Genomic DNA, 20,581 nt, shown 5'->3' on the forward strand with positions numbered 1-20,581 from the left:
ATGTGGAGAAGACAGTAGACCTAATTGACAGATTGATTTTACATTCAACGTAATAGGAAATGATATCATACTAAAAATACTTGGATAACAGAAGAGTAACATGAAGAAAATGCTAATTGATGAAGATATTTCTTCCATACCTACATGGAGGACAGACTATAATACTGAAAATAAAACCAGGAAAACTGTCCCAGTTACCCAAAGGTAAGGTGATGAAGGTCTGTGTGACAGTGGCTGAAGAAGGCTTAGTGTAGCCAGGCGACAGGCTGGGGTGTTACAGGCGGGAAGATCTACTAGAGTTTCTTTGCAGCTAAGGTTACCACAAAAATCAAGAAAAATTTCTGGGCTACTGGAAAACTTAAAGGCCCAGAGGTCTTCAGAGCAGCGCCCATCAAGAAGATCCCACAACTATAGTTTCAGTGGTACATATGAGGATGTTCTGTGACTTCCACAAGGTACCACAGAACCGTCCTAGGACTGAACAAGAAGAGTAATGCTTATTCCATTAATCACTCCAAAGCTGGCCACCTGGATTTTAAATCCAATTTGATACTATGCAGACAATATTAAGTTCAGTTACAAAGTCAAAACACCTGTTCTTAACACATTAAATACCACACCTTAATGCCTTTGGTGGAAGATCTCTGTGATATAATTATTCTTAAGTGGAAATTAACCCTTACTCGTGAACAGGAGTTAAAAGGATTTCAAGATCATAAATTCTTTTCTTTTTTTAACATCTTTACTGGAGTATAATTGCTTTACAGTGTTGTGTTAGTTTCTGCTGTATAACAAAGTGAATCAGCTATACATATACATACATCCCCATAGCTCCTCGCTCTTGTGTCTCCCTCCCACCCTCCCTATCCCACCCCTCTAGGTGGTCACAAAGCACCGAGCTGATCTCCCTGTGCTATGCGGCTGCTTCCCACTAGCTATCTATTTTACATTTGGTAGTGTATACATGTCCATGCCACTCTCTCACTTCGTCCCAGCTTACCCTTCCCCCTCCCCGTGTCTTCATGTGCATTCTCTATGTCTGCGTCTTTATTCCTGTCCTGCCCCTAGGTTCATCAGAACCACTTTTTTTTTTTAGATTCCATATATATGTGTTAGCATACGGTATTTGTTTTTCTCTTTCTGACTTGCTTCACTCCGTATGACAGATTCTAGGTCCATCCACCTCACTACAAATAACTCAATTTCGTTTCTTTTTATTGCTGAGTAATATTCCATTGTATAAATGTGCCACATCTTCTTTATCCATTCATCTGTCAATAGACATTTAGGTTGCTTCCATGTCCTGGCTATTGTAAATAGTGCTGCAATGAACGTTGTGGTACAGGACTCTTAAATTCTTGATGTAAACAGTAAAGGCATAATGACTCTTGCTCAGGGATTGCCTATTCCATCAACCCACTTGAAACAGACACCCTGGCCCCTGACTGGAGGAAATTCAAACAGGCTATACCACTCACATGGTCCTTTCTAAGGGGCAACCCATTATTCGGTTATAAATTACAGCAGGCAGGTACACCTGAAAGTCATAAATTGTTTTGTCACATCAAATTTTCCCTTTATTTACTACTGAAAATAGGCCTAACCTGCAGAATAATAAAAAGGAAGAATAAAATCAAACTAGCAATTAACATCACTGAGGAAAAAATAGGTAGGAAATATTTAAAATTTCATAATGCTTTATGACCAGAAATACTGAATAATCATAGATAAGTAAAAGTTGCCTGTCGTCACAAAAATCAAAAAGAACTCACAGGAGCTATAGTTTATTAAATCAAAGAAATCACAAGTCTTCAAGCCATTAATAATGATTAACAAATCACCCGCACCATGTTGGGGGAGGGGGACGCTGAGGTCCAGTCCTTGATGAAAAAAAGCGTCTGGTAGAGAGCCCCAAATGACCCAACAGGCCTCTGTGCTGACTGATGGCATTTTCCATGTACTAAAGGAAATGTCAGAAAGCACACTCTTAAACAAAGGAACAATCCAGAGACAAATCCTGGCGATAAAATAAGTGTGACTGCTAAGTATCTCGTCGGCAAATTGATACACTCCCAGGTGTTTTTCATTTGAGAGAAATCTTAGGTTTACATTACCAGTGAAGAAAACTGAAATGTTACGAGGATCTGAAAAAGGGTCTCTTGCACTGTATTCCCCTTTTCATAAAAAAGAGGATAAGTCTTAAAAAAAAAAATTTTTTTCCAGAAGGCCAGGTTCAAAGACACAGGAACGGCTTTACCCACAGTCCCACGTCTGGGGCAGGGATTCTGCGCCAGGCCACGCCAGGGCCCCCGAGGCAGAAGCCGCCCACCACGAATTCCCAGCCCCTCAACCGCCGTCCCTCCAGAAACCAAGAGGCCTTGACTTTGCGGTTGCTCACGTGACCCCGCTCAGAACACGCTCCTGGCCGAGCTGGGCCAGCAGGGCCACCTCGCTGCACGGCAGCCTCCAGTGATGGGCACCCTGAGTGCGCCCCGTACGTGCGTGGCACGTCGAGGCCGAGCTGGCAGCCCACCTGCTACCTTCACAGGCGCACTCCATTCACGCACGTCGCTGCCACTACTTTCTTTGCCTCGGCTCTCGCTTTCGGAGAAGCCAAGCGGTATTTAAACAAGTTACATCTCCTCCGTTCCCCGAACAGGATGCCCAGGCGCGGGGCCACAACACCCCTTCCCAGCACGCTCCCGGGGACCGACCCCCACGGGCGGCCCCTCCGTTCGGCCCGCGCCCAGGCTCTCGGGGGGCGCTCCGGCGGGGCGGCATCCCGGGGGCGCGGGTGGAAGGGCCAAGCGGCGTCCGCTGCGCCGCCGGGGGGCCTGCCCGTGACCTTGACCGAGACCGGGGGTGGGGTAGGGCCGGCGGGCTTACCTTGTTGAGGTGGGGGCTCCGGGTCACGGCGTAGCCGCGCTTGGGGGTGTGTCGGCGGCCGGGGGCTTGGGGCTGCATGGCGGGCGGCGCGCGGGGTCGGCGGGGTCGGGTCCGGCCGGGTCGGGCGGCTGATGCTGCCGGGACGCCCAAGCTGACTGCGGCGGCGGCGGCGGCGGCGGCGCTGGGGAAGGGCCGGCGGCCGAGGGCGGGCGTGGGTGGGAGAGAGGGGGTGGACGCGGCGGGAGGGGCCGGCGAGGAGCCCGTGTCCCCAGCCCGGCAGCCTGCGAGAAGCGCTGAGTCATGGCTGGAGAAGAGGCGAGCGGCGAGCAAGGAGGAGGAGGAAGGGCGAGGCCCGGGCGGTGCCGCTCCCTTCCACGCCCAGGGTCCCCGCTCGCCATCGGTTCAGAGTCGCAACCGTCCCAGCCCATCCCTGCGTGGGACGTGGCTCGGTGTGGCGCACGCAGTGCCCTCCTTGCTCCAGAGACCCAAATGGGGAGCAAGGTCAGGTTCCCCCCGCCCGGCCCGTGGGCACCATCACCCCTGGCCGAGGCGGCCCCGCAGCCGCACCCCGCGGGGAGGTTGAGATGGGGTGGGAAACGGAGAGCCTCGGGCAGAGAGGACGGCTGCCCGGACACAGAGGGGGGGCCCGGGGGCTGTTTGCAAAAGGCCTTAACTGACTGACGCGAACGACACTTCATCTCTCGCCTCCTATCAGGCTCTTCCAAACGCGCTGTGCACGGTTCCAGATGGCAGCCAGGGCCAGGGTTCGGAGGAAACCAACCTTGACCCAGAAAGAACAGGCCCGGGTAGAACTGGGAGAAAGGCAAGGGAGGAAAGTGCGGGCCGCGACGCCGCAGGAGTCTCTGTAGATCATCCCTGGGAATTTTATTTTAATGCCATTAATATAAAAGACAAGGTGCAAATGTTAGAGCCCACTGGACAGTCACATTTATCTCGTATATATTGTTCCCAAGAGTTCTAGAAGCCGAGATGTTCACGAATCTCTCTCTCTGAATAATGGTGGGTAACTCAATCTTTAAGGGCTTCAGTGTCTTCTTTGGTAAAACGAGAAGGTCGGAATAAATGATCTCCCAGCGCTGGAATTCCATTATTATTGATATTTATACTTGAAGTTTCAAGGAATGTTGGAGCAGTCAGATCACAGCCAAAAGGAGTGTCTGACACAGCACACCCTAAAAGCTTCCTGTGCCCCAGTTGCTTTTTCAGTTAATAGGATCGCTAGTTTCTGCCCTGTTCCTACCTAATGATTTTACAAAAAGTAGTGCTTGGGATTGAGCGTTTGATTTTATATATCCATAAACTAGACATTCAACCAAAGTGTTTTATTTCTAATTATGTTACTTTTCCTTATCAGAAAGATTTGTTATGGTCTTGTTTTTTGGCCATCCTGAAGTTTCTTAGTGCTAGCCTTTAAATTATCTAGAATCAGCTGCTTCAATAGAGAACATTTTATTTGCATCACAGAGTTCTTTCAAGATTCCTTGCATTCCAGTAACACTTTTCCCTGTGAATTCTATAATCCATCAATAATTAACCCAACAACATCTGAGAAGAGGGTATACTTTACAAAACTCACTCTCTTGAATTAACTGAGGTACATTACAATTAGCGTATTTTATTGGCGACAAGACCAGTTTAACAACAGGCCCGGAAACAAAACACAAGATGCTGAAGAAGAAACAAAAATGTTAGTACAACAGAACCTTATTATAATACAGCTCTTTATTACATAAATTTAGAGACACATTACCTGTCTATTCCTAGTTCTGTGATATAATACTTACAGATAGAAAGGCTGATGTAAATATAGGGAGTAGCCCCAAAAGAGTGTGTGGGCTCTTCCCCCAAGCCATCATTACAGAGGGATTACAAAATCCTGCCGGTGCAGGTAAAGTTCACATCTCCCTTCCACGTTTACTTCTCTCATGAAAAGAGCTCCAATCCTCTTGAATGACAGGATAAGGCCTAGCTGGGGGAGTCATTTTGTATACCCATGTGCAGTTCCAAGAGTACTGGGAAGAACCTATTTTTCCACATAAATGTTAGCTAGAACACCAACTTTTTCCATCCTTTTTAAAGATTTGTAGGTTTAGGCTTTATTACAAAAAACAAAAAACACATTAAAAATACCAAACACATTAGAAAAAACTTCTGCTATAATTTCCCTTGTGAGAAACTACAGTCACTCTATACACAATCGACAAAGTTAGGAATGGGTGTGATTCACAAACAAAGGAACTAGAATCTGTAGTTTCTGATGCGCAGTTGAGAATACTAGGTCAAAATCAGATATTTCTTGCCCAAGTTTAATGCACAATGAACTCTAATCATATTTAAATATGATTGTAGCATTCCTATCTAAGGTCATTGAGATTTCAAGCAGAGAAAATTCAGGAAGTACGTAATAGCACATGCAACATTTCAAATGTAACTTTCATGAGAAAAAAATCTAATAGAAAAAAGCTGTAGCTGTATGATGGTTTGTGATATTAAGTAAATGATTTTGTATTTCTTCACACAAAAACACATTATTGCTGTGTAAAATTAGTTCCAATTTTTTTTTTTTTTTTTTTTTTTTAGTTAAAAATCTTAACACGCCTGGTTCTTGGTGTGTTTCTGTATGAAGGAAAGACCTTTGACCTTTGGGGGTTCTAATTTGAGAATCCCAGTGTCCAATATATTAGAGAGGACAAGGCCTACGAGAGTGGCCAACCCTAAAAGTTCAGAATCAGAAGTAGGCAGCTGAATCCTTGGGGTGGCCAGCCCCAGGGTAATTGGCAACCTTGGCGAGAGTTGACTTTCTGCCTGCCTACTGCAGTGAGGATACAAGTTGAAGGAGCACTAATGGGGGGGAGGAAACACTTAACCTCTACCCATTTTAGGTTGTCAGCTGGGACGCTAAGAAGATAACACATTAACAAAAGAAAAACAGTTCATGAACTAACACATGCAGTGCACATCACCCAGGAGAAACCTAAAACGAAGAGTGGCTCAAAGCAGTAGCTTAGAAATGCGATCTATACAGCATCTTCGACAAAGAACAATAAATTGGTAGAGAAGTGACAGGACAAAGGAAAGCAGTTTTAGGCTTCCAAGGGGGGCAAACTCTAGGAAGATAAATACATGGGAAGAAATTAATGGAATAAGATTTGTTTGCAGATTCCTCTGGTCCTCATAATTTGGGGTGACATATCCTGGCTTTACCTGGCTCTAAGGAATCCCTGATGAACCAAGCTATAAGTTATTGGTATCTGAGTATTAGAGTAACAGGTGAAATGGGTTCATGGGTCATTTCATTAGAATGTTTTACAGGGACGCACCCTTATTTTATTCTGTTCTTTAAGCAAAAGTTTATGCAAAGGCCCCATCCTCTAGGAGACCCTACAGAATGTCTAGAGCCCTATAGAACACATCTTTTTTTTTTTAAAGTAAGCAGTATTTCTCTTTATTAACCCTTAAGAGCATTACCTCTACTATTAGGAATAATGTAATACCACCTCATTCTTAGTATATATTACAATCATTAAATATAGATGAAAACATATAAAAATACACATACTGCATGGTGACTTCGTCATTTGGGAATAAATCTACAGACTAAGTCAGAACATGCATAAATCATTTATATTTAACTGTTCCTTTATACCTGAACAAGTTTTCACTAAGCATGCTAATAATTTTCAAATGATGTAATAAAACATCTGCTTGCAGTATTTGGCTGAATTACATTTGGGAAAAAGAAGCTAGCTGTTTCACCTATTTCAATACTAGTATAGTCTGGATCATATTATACATGTATAGAAACTTAAAAGATCATAAATTTTCCATGAAGAGACATTATTTAGTCTGTGTCACGGTATGTATTTGCAAAACATTTTAACACTGCAAACATTAGAAGTTTCAAGATGGGGCACCGGAAAAAGTTTATACTCTACTACAATGATGCTGGGTACTTTTCCACAAGGCCTCTTAATGTCAGTCGACTGGGGGTGGGAGTTTACCAATGAATTGCTTGATATCCATCATTTCCTGGTGACGTGAACTGGGTTTTGAAGGTTACATTGACTGGATTTACCAATGTTTTTAGCTTTTCTACAGCAAGAAAACCGACCATTAGGGCAACCTAAGGGGAGTAATCTCCGTGGTACTGGAGAGTAGAAATCTCTCTATTAGCACCACTGATAGAACCCCGTGGAATCCAAGCCCCCAGTGGGAGTCAGCAACTGATTGCAGTGCTGTCTGCCCGTTACTGCTGAGTGGTAACAGCGGTGTGCGAAGACGAAGCTCCTCCCTAAAAAAACTACCCAAAATAATAATGTTAAAAGGAATACTCTTCTTCACCTCTGCTCTATCAAAGCTTTTACATTTTCTGCTGTCTGTTTAATTCCAGGTTTATCCTCCTGTGAACCTGGTGAAAGCCCAATAATATAGCCATTCAATGTAACAGGCATGACTGACGCAGGTAGGTGGATATATTTGAAATGTGAACTTCTGATACCTGTAAAGCCTTCTTGCCCATCCAAGCCCTGTGTCTCTCCATCCACCAGGAGAATCACCACAGCGGTTGCCTTTCCAGGACGAGCAGGACGGGAAATCGAGCAGATACATCGGAAGCTGAAAGGAGAACGTGGTCCAGCCAGCGCCAGCCCCTCTGAAGAGCACAGTTTAAAACTCATGGATCATGGCCAGTGGTTTTCAATCTTTCTCCCATATTAGAATCCCCTGGAGAGCTTTAAAAACACTCTTGACTGGGCCCAAGGTTGTTGATTTCATTGGTCTGGGTGGTAGCTTTAGTACCTGGATTTTATGCCCAAGGTCCCCAGATGATTCTAATTTGCAGCCCAATTAGAATTCTGGACCCCTGGTCTAGAAGAATGGTTCTTACACTTTTGCTTGCATCGGAATCAGCTGCGGGGCTCATTGAAGCAGGGACCCACCCCCAGAGTCTCTGATTCAGTACGTTGGAGGTGGAGCTCCATGATCTGCATTTCTAACAAGTTCCCAGGTGATGCTGTTGGAGAGAGTCAAGTGACCACATTTTGAGACCCACTGATCTAGAGTAATGCTATCCAACAGAAATGTAACATGACCCACATATGTAAAGTTTTCCAAGTAGCCAAGTTTTTTAAAAAGTAAAAGAAACAGGTGAAATTCATTTAAATCATGTATTTTATTTAACCTAATACTATATCCAAAATATTTGTATATCAACATATTATCAATATAAAAATTACTAATGAGATGTTTTACTTTTCTCAGTGTTTGAAATCTAATGTGTATTTTATACACACCGTGCATCTCAATTTTGACACCAAATTTTTATCAGAAGTGCTTTTTCTGTACTTAGATTTTATAAAATTTACAGTTGAAGTAGTAGATGCATATAACCAAGTTGCCGCAAACATACTTAAAAGTTTTTTCATAATGAAATTGAGTTTTATATTTAAATTAAAAGCAAATAAATTTCCCCATTTGAAAAACTTAAGACTATTTGGTCTACTGAAGGTTGATCATTAACATTACCTACCTGTTTCTACCTGTTTGTGTAGGCAGTTTCCATACTGGTAATGAATTGTGTTCCTAAAGTTCATATGTAAGTCAATCATATTGCATTTTTTTCACAGAAATAATACAACAAATTCTTCCACGGTAGCCTTTAAAAGCCCATTAACACATAACGGCTGAAATATCATACAAAGAATAAAAGAGTACTTCCCTGAAGTTTTAAAAACATATTTCTGCATAAAATGTCTGACAAGTTTCAAATCGGCACTCCATGAGTAGAATTCTTTCAATATGCCCTGGGAAAATAGAAGAGCGATATAAAGATTTATTTCTCAATAGATATGAACTATGTCACTTTCTTTAAAAGGCAGAATCAATTACAGTCACATCTGGTTTGAAATAATAATTGTTTTATCTCACTGCATAAATAAAGGACATTCATACAACCTGTGCCTTAAAAAAACAAAATCACAGAAATATTTCCAAATGCAAAATATAGTTCCCATTTTTATACTAAAATTAAAAATAAGAACTAGTTCTAAATTTAAGTCCTCTGCTCAAAATTCTCCAGTGGCACCCACCTCACTCATGATAGAAGTCAAAGTCATTACATGGCCTACAAGGCCCCATAGGAACTGCCCCAGTCCCTTTATCTCTGTGGCTTTGTTACCTTTATTTTCCTCCCTCCTCTCCCGCTATTCTAACTGACTGTGACTGCCTTACTTTTCCCCAAATAGGATAAGCACATTCCTACCTCATGGCCTTTGCTCTTGCTGTTCCTTCTCTGGAGCACTTGTCCCTCAAATATCTACATGGCTCCCTCAATCCCTTCAAGTCTTTGCCCAAATGTCATTTTTCATCTGGGGCCTCCACCAACAATTCCATGGAATGCAGCAATCGCTATTCTTCCTTCACCCACCTTCCTTACTCTCTATGGTTCTTCCTTACTTAATTTTTCTCCATATAACTTTTTATATTTAAATATAGAATGCAATTCACTTATTATTTGTTTGTCATCTCACTACCATGACCACTAACATGTCAACTCCATGGCAGTGGAGGTTATATATCTTTTGGTCCTTTCTGCGAAACCCAACACTTCCATGTTCCAAAACTCCACATAAACAACTTTTCTAACTTATTTCATGATCTATTTATTTATACACACATTTCTCTCACATGTATATTTTTTTATTTGACTGTCTCCTTTAAGCCTTCTGCATAAAGGGAATAGATCCCTTCATCTTTGGCAAAAGATTTATCTGGAAATAATTAACGAGCCATCAGAATTGGAGATAGAAAGTTCATTGTTGCAATGGTTGGCACAATAGCCTTTCAAATAATCCTCAGTTTTCAAATCATTCTTGAAAAATTCACGTTTACTATATTCCTATAGAATGGCATAAATTTGGTTGAGGCTGTTCTCTAAGGAATACTCATTTGGATTGTACAACTGTATAATGTTTTATCATCCTGTACAATTATATCTACTGTCAATAAAGTATCCATTCATTAGTAGCATGTCTTGTATTATTTAAAACCTAAAGTCACATCTATTATGAAAAAGATCCAGTTCAATATTTTTGCTATTCAATTTCATTGAATTGAAATTTTACTACTTCCTTACATTTGCTTTTTATCAATTAATCTAGATAAAAACCAACCCCCATCACTGTCATGAATAAATCTGTATCATTGCTTCCAAGTGCTTTTTAGTATAGCAACTCTGTCATTCGTTGGTATGATTTTTTAAATTCAATTTATTTAAACTAAAAAAATGAAAACACTTCACCCATTTCTCCCACCTCTCCCACCCCCCCTCCTCTGGCAACCACCAATCTGTTCTCTGTATCTATGAGCTCGTTTTTTTTTTTTTTTAAGATTCCACATATAAGTCAGATCATACATTATTTGTCTTTCTCTGTCTGACCTACTTCACTTAGTACCATACTCTTAAGGTCCATCCAGTTTGTTGCAAACGGCAAGATTGCCTTCCTTTTTTATGGCTGAATAATTCCATTATGTATATATAATGTGGATATATATATAGATCACACTTTCTTTATCTATTCATCCATCCATGGACAATTAGGTTGTTTCCATATCTTAGCTATTGTAAATAATGCCACAGTGAATGTGGGGTGCATGTATTCTTTTGAGATAGTGTTTTGTTTCCTTCAGATAAATAGCAAGACGTGGAATTGCTGGAGCATATGGTAGTTTTATTTTTAATTTTCGGAGGCACCTCCATGCTGTTTTCCATAGTGACTGCACCAATTTCCCTCCTCCCGACGGTGCACGAGGGTTCTCTTTTCTCCACACCCTCACCAACACTTGTTATTTGTTGTCTTTTTGATAACTGCCATTCGAACAGGTATGAGGTGATATCTCATTATGGTTTTGATTTGCATTTCCCTGATGATTAAGTAGTAGGTTAGAATATAGAGTCTGGAACCATAATTCCTGGGCTTCTATTCCAGCTTTGCCATCTCCAACTTGCGTGCCCTTGTTAACTTACTTACCTCCCCTTGTTTCCTCAGATGATTTAGCCTGACTAGTGATAAGCACTATATGAACAGTTATCAAATGAAAACCAACAAGATGAATAAATCAGGCACACTACTCTATGTGCTTAGTTTGAACTTTTAAAAAGAAAACACTACCCATCACCATCACTAGAAGAAACTGGAGTGTCCTAAGGATATGATTTTTAGTTAGAATTTCAGCACTTAGACGTTTTGGCATTAGAAAGCAGAATTAAGTGACTTGACAAGTGTTGAGTATTAATTCTGTAGGCTTATCTAATGTACTAGATTCTTCTCGTATTTTTTACTCTCATAACAAAGTAAATATTATTTGAAATCACTTGTTTTTGTTTAAATTTCGTGTTTTTAAATTTGGAGATGAAGTTGCTTCAAAATATAGTTGAATCCCTGGAAGTTCCCCGGATTTGTTAGTTTTTCCAAGATATCACCACAGAACCGCTTCCATACCACATCATTTCTCTATCCCGGTCCATTTTTTCTGAGTTGCATGCTACAGCTGACCACTCTCATTGGCCATTGTACCCGCACTGGTCCAAACCTCTTCCCTAGATTGAGGAGTGGTAGAGCTACTCAGATTCTATGGGAAGCAGGGAAATTATGTTATGAGAAATTTGGAAAAGCTTGTAGGGTATTCCATTTATCTATTGATATGTAACATATTACCCCCAAATTTAGTGGCTTTAAACAATAATAGCAATTTCATTCTCTCTCATGGTTTCTGCACGTGAGAATTTGGGAAGCCTCAGCAGGATAGTGCCAGCCCAGCCTCTCTCACGTGGTTGCAGTTAAACAACCAGTGAAAAGGGGGGTAGCTTAGAGTAGCTGGAGGCTGTCCAGGCACTTCTCTCTCTCTCTCTCTCTCTCCCCCCACCTCAAGTACTATCAGGCTCTCTCCATGGGGTCTCTCATTGTGGGCTAATTTGGGTTCCTCACAGCATGACAGCCTCAGAGCAGTCAAACTGCTTACTTGGAGGCTGAAGGCTTCCAGAACAAGTATTCCAGGCAACAGGGTAGAAAAAAGTGCTTTTGCTTTTGATTACCTAGCCTTGGAAGTCACAGATTGTCACTTTTCCATACTCTCTTGATCCAGTCACAAAAGCCTGTCTCAATGGGAGGAGTGCCAAAGCCACACTGTAAGAAGAGCTTGTGTGATAGGAGATTTGTTGCAGCCATTTGGAAAATACAACCTGCCACATAGGCGTGTGAAGAGATCTATTAAAAGGTTTGTTCCCATCACGTTTTTTAGATACTAGTTCATCTAAAATATGCAGTGGGCAGTACACTTGACACAAAGTATTCACACCAATAAAAAATGTGCATAAGGAAACAAGAAACACCTATTCTAGAAAAGCAGCTAGAGGGTAAACTATAATTCAGTTTAGATACAGACCCCCAACCTTTACTACATCTTCAGTGTACCAGGTTTTGGAGTCACCGATGATGATTCTGAATATTACAAGATTTCAAAGTGCTTTCTAAGTTGTTTTCAATCTGATTTAATGAGGTATATTTTCTTTTAACACTTTGAAAAATGACAGTACATAGAAAATATATATATTAGTGCCAGAATATTAAATTAGCCATAATGCACTATTCTACAATACCTTAATTATCTTAAATAATTAGGAGGTTACTAAATTAGTCTAGTTTCATAGACTGTTAACAAGGAGCAGTGAAAGAATTACATATTAGAAACCAAAGACATCTGGGCCTGTTGGAACCACGTATTGGTTTAGTTTTAGTAAGAATACCATATTAAAAGTAATACTGAACACTGAATACCGGATGGAGTTTTCTCTTTTTTTAATTTGGAAAAACCTGCTCCCAAACTGTTGATGGCTTGTTGTATTTTACAGTTCTGTAATGTTTGAAGTTTGTATAATTACTTTTACATTCAGAAAAAACCAAAACTTTAAAATTTGGAACATACCCGGGGGTGTCTATAATTATAAAGCAGAAACTAACACACCATTGTAAAGCACTTATACTCCAATAAAGATGTTAAAAAAAAAACCTAAAAAAAAAAACCCAATATACTGTAAAATTTTAGGAATCTCGATTTTTTTCTTTTGTTCCAAAGGTAATTTAAGATGACAATTTGGCATATGCTGCTTTACAGTATGGATAGTCTAAAATCTCTGCTTGCCAGGAGGCACTGAAGCCAACTACATAATGCAACTCTGAGACAGGGAGGATAAATTTCATAACACCCTCCTCTGCCAAACACCTGTGCGGATCCACCCTACTCTTCTAACTTTGAAAAAGCTGGACTAAAAACAAACCAAAAAAAAAAAAAAAAAAAAGATTAAAATTTAAAGTTAAAAAACTGTGTAGAAATGTAACCATTTTTCATAACACTTATATATTGAATTTACCATTTAATGCAGACTCATCCAAATAACAGATTATCATGGAATTTAGTTAACAAATAATTGATTTCCAAACATAACATGATGCTAATAGCAGTTCTGTAAATGACAATATTATGTGGCTTTTTTACTTCTTAGTATCTGCTTCATGTTTTGAAAAACTTGATGTTAAAGTTAGAGAAAATACACATTAAATATGATTGAATTTCAAATAAAGTTTTTCAATCACAAGAAATGTTTCCAAAAAAACCACTTAAATTTCTCCTTTTAATGAATAGCGAGTAAGTGCTTGAAAATTGCCATTCATTTCTGACACTGTGTGAAACTATTCGCCTGTATAGCTCAAACAGATGTTATAGAAAATAATGAATCAGGGCTTCCCTGGTGGCGCAGTGGTTGAGAATCTGCCTGCCAATGCAGGGGACACGGGTTCGAGCCCTGGTCTGGGAAGATCCCACATGCCGCGGAGCGGCTGAGCCCATGAGCCACAACTACTGAGCCTGCGTGTCTGGAGCCTGTGCTCCGCAACAAGAGAGGCCACGACAGTGAGAGGCCCGCGCACCGCGATGAAGAGGGGCCCCCGCTCTCCGCAACTAGAGAAAGCCCTCGCACAGAAACGAAGACCCAACACAGCCAAAAAGAAAGAAAGAAAGAAAGAAGCTTAAAAAAAAAAAAAAAAGTCATCTCCGCTTTAAAAGAAAATAAATAAATAATAATGAATCAAAAAATCACACCCATAAAAGGGCTAGCCTTATTTGGTTGCCTTATTTAACTTGAATTTTAAGAGACAGAATATTCTGTGTTTTTGGAGAGCAACTCAAAACACATCGACTTTGTTAACATGAAGCTCGTGGGCTGTATCTAGCGGTTAGCATACAGTGACTGCCAGAAATACAACTAAGCCAGCCTTAGGCACCAACTATCAATCTGTAATGTCACCAGAAACCTGGCATTTCAAATCTAGTCCTAAGCTGAAGCTCTAATACCGTGGCAGAGCTCCAGACCTCCTGGTTTATGGGAGAGGGAGAAAATGTGTATGAAAGGTTGTATTCAGGAGAGTTATACAAGAGGTTCATTCATGACACATGAAGAGACTTGGGAGAAAGCACGTAGGCCAGGGTGGAACTGTGGAGTACTAAAATAAATTTTGCTGCAGTGGAAACAGCAGGACCAAATCATTTTCCTAAAGATATGATCTAATTTCTGAAGGAAAATTGGGAATTTGGGGGCAGGAGAAAAAAATCGTATAGATTCGGCAGGAGAGCTATTAAGTCACAAGTCACTATGGGGTTCTGAAAATAACCAGGCTTAAAGGAGAAAGGTAGGAATGGGGGGAGGGATATAAACCTTAGATGTCATAGTGCATTTCCAGCTCTGTGCTTATTCAGATTTGGGGGATAGGTATTCTTTGCTGGAACCATACGCCAAAAAAGATGGAGGAAGCAACCAATCACCTTCCCTGTGCTTCCCCCCGCCCCCAACAGCCTGTTTATCATCTGTGGCTAATGGAGGTTAAAAGGTGGATTCTGAGAGCACTTTCCTCTCCTGCTCCGTCATGCAGTGAAACTAGGCTTTGGAAAGATCTGAGGCCATTATGCCTTTACCATTGTCTTCCTGTGGTGGAGAATAATAGCAAGGCAGGAATCAAGTTCTATCAGGTGAGCCGGACCTGCACAAAAACAACAAATAATCCCCCACTCTCCCTCTTCAGCCCTTACCTTGCCTTTCTTTATGCTTTACTAAACTACTACTGATGCAATGGAAAAAAACAAACAAACAGGGAACAAAAAATGAAAAGTCTATGCTGAGCAGAAAAATGGAGGAAACTTCTGGAACACAGGCCAAGTTAGACCAAAATGATACAAATCACTGTTAAAAGGAGTATACCAAAATGCCTTCAAGCTTTTGGAATTAAGTTCAGAAACAGCTCTACGTTTGTCAGAGAATAAATGATTGAAAGTTGTACGGGTCATGTCCCAGAGTTGATTCGTACTTGACTTGTTAGCCCTGTCTAAAGGGAAACTGATACATAGTAGGAGAAAATACAAATATTAAATCAACTGGACTTTGTTATATATAGTTTTGCTTGCAATTTTCCTGATAATATCTGTTGGAGAGACATTAAATCTATCTCATGAGAATAAAATAGTTTTTTAATCACAATATCTTCCTCCAATCTGTATATATTCTTCATAATAGATCTGTACATAGCAAAAGTAAAAGGGCATAAGAACAAAGTCATATAAATTTGAAGCCTTATAGTAGTTTCTGAACATTTAAAGAGCAGCAGAGAAGCACAGTATTTTAATTTTCTTGTACCTCTTGTAGCTAAAGATCCCACTTTCTCATATGCCCTACTCCAAGCTCCCACATCTTAAGGAAGATACAGCCTTACAATATTTTTCAAAATTACCTGCTTTAAAACCTTCATCAAACTCAGAGGAAAGAGCTATTTCTTCCCTTAGTGACACATTTTACTTGAATTTATGTTCCTTTTGTTTCCCAGTTCTACTCCTGACAATCTTTATGATCTATAATCTTCTTACAGGAACTAGAGTACTTAATAAACCCAGCCTAAACTTGAAATCTCCTTAGAGAGATTCCTTTTAGAAATTTATAAATAAATATTTACCACACTCCAATTATTTCAAAACCATCAATAAATGTAAATTTATTTATAAACATAATAGTTACATGTTTTTTTCAGGTATCTCCTTATTTCTATACAGTCATTTAATGAAACTATCAAATCTATTAGTTTTACAGTATGGAGGTGCCTCAAAAAACTAAAAATAGAATTGCCATATGATCAAGGAATCCCACTCCTGGGCATATATCTGGACAAAACCATAATTTGGAAAGATACCTGCACCCCTATGTTTAAAATAGCCAAAACATGGAAATAACCTAAATGTCCATCAACAGATGGATAACAGATGGATAAAGAAGACGTGGTCCATGTATACAATGGAATACTACTCAGCCGTAAAAAAGAATGAAATAATGTCATTTGCTGCAATATGGATAGAACTAGAGATTATCATACTAAGTGAAATGTCAGACAGAGAAAGACAAATATCATTTGATATCATTTATGTGTGGAATCTAAAATATGACACAAATGAACTTATCAATGAAACAGAAACAGACTCACAGACATAGAGAACAGACCTGTGGTTGCCAAGGAGGAGGGTGGGTGGGGGAGAAATGGATTGGGAGTTTGGGATTAGCAGATGCAAACTATTATATAGAGAATGGATAAACAACAAGGTCCTACTGTATAGCACAGGGAACTGTATGCAATATCTTGTAATATACCATGATGGAAAAAGAATAAATACATACATATATATATATATATCTGAATCACTTTGCTGTACACTGGAAACACATTGTATCGATAAATCAACTATACTTCAATAAAATAAATGTTTTTAAAAATCCATCAAAAATTAAATCTATTAGTTTTCTAATAGGTTGCTAATATTTCTACCCATTCAACTTATTAAAATGAAACAGAAGTTAAATGCTACAAACAAAACTTAGGGGGGATAAAATGTTGTTGGAGAACCATAAAATTAGATACTTTTTAAAAAATGAGTGAACTGAGATCTAAGTAAGGATAGTTCTGCTGGAAATATGCTCCCCTTACTATGAAATACTACTGATTTATTGACATCTACCCTAAAGGCCATTTTAACATTTTAGTTACAACATCAGCGTCTTCCTGACAGTAGATAAGGTAGTTCTTGATGTATTTTGTTGTCTATTAATGTGTAAGAAGTTACCAAAAAACTGAATGATCTAAAATAACATTTTTATCTCACAGTCTTTGTGGGGCAGGAGTCTGAAGGCAGCTTAGCTTGATACTCTGGTTCGGGGTCTCTCTCAAGGCTGTGTCAAGGTGATGGCCAGGGCTGCTTTCATCTCAAAACTCGACCCAGGAGGATCAGATTCCAAGCTCACTGAGGTGAATGTTGGCAGGATTCAGTTTCTGGTTGGCCTTGCTGGCTGTGTGGGACTCCGCACAGGGCAGGGCAACCACAGCAGCTTGCTCCATTAGAACAAGCAAGAAGAACCGGATAGAGAGAGAGAGAGAACAGCATGAGCTTTCAAATTTCAGGAGCGACATCCATCGCTTTTGCTCTATTATTCGATTCTTTAGAAGCAAATCACTAGGTTGTCTACACTCAGGGAGAGGAGATTGCACAAAGTGTGTGAATACCAGGAGGTAGGTGTCTTTGGGAGCCATTTGAGAGACTGCCTACCACACCTGATATGGGAAATTCTTTATAATTCCAGAGCTTTTTCAGATCTCAACACTTCTGGATAATAATTTCCAAGGGTTAGTGGTTTTTATTTTAATAAAATGTGGTCTATTTTGTACTTTAAGATTTTTTAAATGGGGGGGGACAGAGAAATTTCTTATAGGCATTTTAAAATAATTGCCTAGTTTTCACTGATTAATGCTATATCTGAACATTCGATATATCAAAACCACTTTTTTGACTAAACAAAATTAAAGCGAGCCAAAATGAAATAAGTAATATATTTTTCCAAAATATGCTTCAGTATTGAGCTAGATAATATCATGGAATATAGCTTGTTTGATACATCTGTCATTCATAACTCTCATTTTACAAATAAATCAAGATAAAGGGCCATGATAGGTGGACATTACAACTGTTTCCAAAAAATAAACAAATCCATAAAACAGTCTAGTCAATTCTTTTAAAAAACTTCCCCTTCTCGCTAGGTCAAGAGTTCTCAACCAGATATTTTTGTATATTTATAGATGTCAAAACTTGATGTGATTGTGCATTTTCTGTAGAAGGAGTTAATAGCATTCATGAGCTTCTCAAAAGAACAAGAACCATTGCCCTAGGCAACAAGAATTTAGGCACTGAATTCTCATACAGAGTCTCATGAATTTGCTTCATATAAACACAAAAAAAAGTAAAGCAAAATTTATTGAATTTTCTTTTAAACTGTCCATTTCCTCATTGTAACTAGTGTTGAGCTCCATAGTCACTCAACAAATATTTACTGAGTATCTACTAGGTGCCAGCCACAGTTCTAGGCAATGGAAATACAAGTCCCATCCTCAGGGAGTTCACATTCCTGAGGGTAAGGGGGTGGAAGACAATAAATAGTAATGTATACAATATTTGGTGTGATAAGCGTTGTGGAGAAAATAAGCAGGTTTTTCCTGAATTCTTTCAAGCTTTCATGGAAATATACAGTTCACCGTAAATCAGCCCTTCTGATCTTTCATAAAACTTTTTAACATCAGTAAAATACACTCAGTTCAGTCCAGCGAATATTTATGCAGCACTCGCTATGGGCTGGGTATTGGGCCAGATGCTGGAGAAACAGAGATGGACATGCTTCTCTGAGAAGTTTATATTATTGGATTAGAGGGATCACCTCCTCTAGGAATCCCCTCTGTGATCATACAGTAATCTGGGCATACCTTTATTGTGCTTACCTCCAAGTCAAATCTGTTTAAGTGTATCTCTTTGCTGCTTGATTATGAGCTCTTTGAGAGCAAGACATACATTTCATTAATCTTTGAATGCCTAGTGCTTGGGGCATGGTAGTTCAAGAAATGTTTGTTGACCTGCACTTGAAGAGACAGAGGGACTGCACATGCCCCAGGACTTTCTCTAACTTCTATTTTAAGTAGTAACATGCAGAATGACTGACATTTTTCCTCCCTTAGGTTTTAGTCAAAATCAATGAATGCCGTTGATATGAGATCTGTTATGACATAAGAAATGTCTTCATCAAGACCATATGCTTTCTTTCTAGGGAAACTGGTTAGAAACACATTGCTGGGTTTTATCAACCAAAAAACGTTCTTCATCTCAGTCCTCTCCCCCTTTCCTGACCCGAGCCAATGGCACAGCTCCACCCATCACGTTCTATCTCAGCTCTTGCCCTGAGATCAGCAAGTGACCTGGGAAATGGAGAAAAGAGGATAATATTATTAAGGCAATGACCTGATCGTGTCTGCTTCGCTGGCAAGTTTTAGAAAAAAGGCACATATTAAATTTTCCAAAACAGGAATCAGATTCAAGTGTCAGGTCTTCAGGGAAATAAAGGGATAGATAAAAATTCAAATCAAACTGAACTTCTCAAGATCAATGTGTACACTGTATCAAAACAATTATTAACATCATGTAACCATTTCTCTCTGAATAAGGATGAATTCTCTGCCCACACCCAGCAAATTTTTTTTTTATTCTAAATTTTTGTCAAAGGCAAATGCTTTCCCACACTCAGAAATGCATTCTTGGTCCTCCAAGTATTCATTTTATGCCAAGTTTCAAAGTTTTAATTCTAAACTCTTTTGTTTAGTTTTTGAAGTATACATTATAGCACAAAAGAACATTTATTTGTTTGATTCGAACAGTTAATCATTATTTCCATGAATTCTTGAGAAAATTACTTTTAATCTAAGTAGAAATTCCACCAGATAATCTCATTTTTTTGAGAATATAACAGATATGCGGACATGGAATCAAAGGCCTGCATCCTCATTTTGTTGCTACCTTACTGTATTAATACAATTAGAAATATGTTACTATGGCCCAGGAAGAGTTGGGTTTATATTAACAGTCCTAATAATAAATTAACTGCCCTGTATCAGCCAGGAGAGAACTCTCTAATAGAATGACACAGTGCTCTGTCATTGTCTTTTTTCTTTAACACTCTTCAACTTTTTAGATGAAACTGTAGCAGGCATACCTTTTAAAAAAGTAATGTAAAATATATTTTTTATAATGTCTTTAAATTATAATAATAGTTCATGCCTAATATAGATAATTTAGAAAACATGGATGATGGAGGAAATCATCCATTGTGGTGTGACTTTTCTTTCTCATGGGCAAATTATATTTCTTGAACAAATTAGCATGGCTCTGAATTTTTTTGTGTTTGCTGGATGCCCATTTTATAGGCCTAGCAACATATTAACTAAATTTATGAATGACATGGAGATTGGAAGCGTAGGTAAGATAGTAGAGGAGAGAATTAAGATTCAAAACCTCTCCACAATATTGTACATCATCTATACCTCAATTAAAAAATCCGAAAACAAACAAGCAAAAACCTCTCCAGAGGCGGGAAGAATTAGATTGAAACTAACAAGATAGCAAAGGTAAACTGCAGAGCTCTAGTACAGAAACAACTGTGTAGCACAGGAAGGGCACAAGGTGTCCAGAGGGGAGTTCCTGTGGAAAAGACCAAGTC

General features: G+C 39.5%; 1 protein-coding gene and 1 pseudogene across 1 annotated transcript in view; both read right to left on the reverse strand.

Moving 5' to 3' along the window:
• ME1 (malic enzyme 1) overlaps positions 1-3,154 on the reverse strand; it is a 190,093-nt gene extending 186,939 nt beyond the window's left edge. The window contains exon 1 of the mRNA XM_068551687.1: positions 2,887-3,154. Coding sequence (XP_068407788.1) covers positions 2,887-2,964 — 78 coding nt within the window. The 5' untranslated portion in view covers positions 2,965-3,154. The remainder of the gene's footprint in view (positions 1-2,886) is intronic.
• Positions 3,155-6,819: 3,665 nt separating this feature from the next.
• LOC137769665 (acyl-protein thioesterase 1 pseudogene) lies at positions 6,820-7,583 on the reverse strand (annotated as a pseudogene).
• Positions 7,584-20,581: the final 12,998 nt, after the last annotated feature.

The sequence above is a fragment of the Eschrichtius robustus genome, chromosome 9 (genome assembly GCF_028021215.1).
Source record: "Eschrichtius robustus isolate mEscRob2 chromosome 9, mEscRob2.pri, whole genome shotgun sequence".
Classification (NCBI taxonomy): Eukaryota; Metazoa; Chordata; class Mammalia; order Artiodactyla; family Eschrichtiidae; genus Eschrichtius; species Eschrichtius robustus.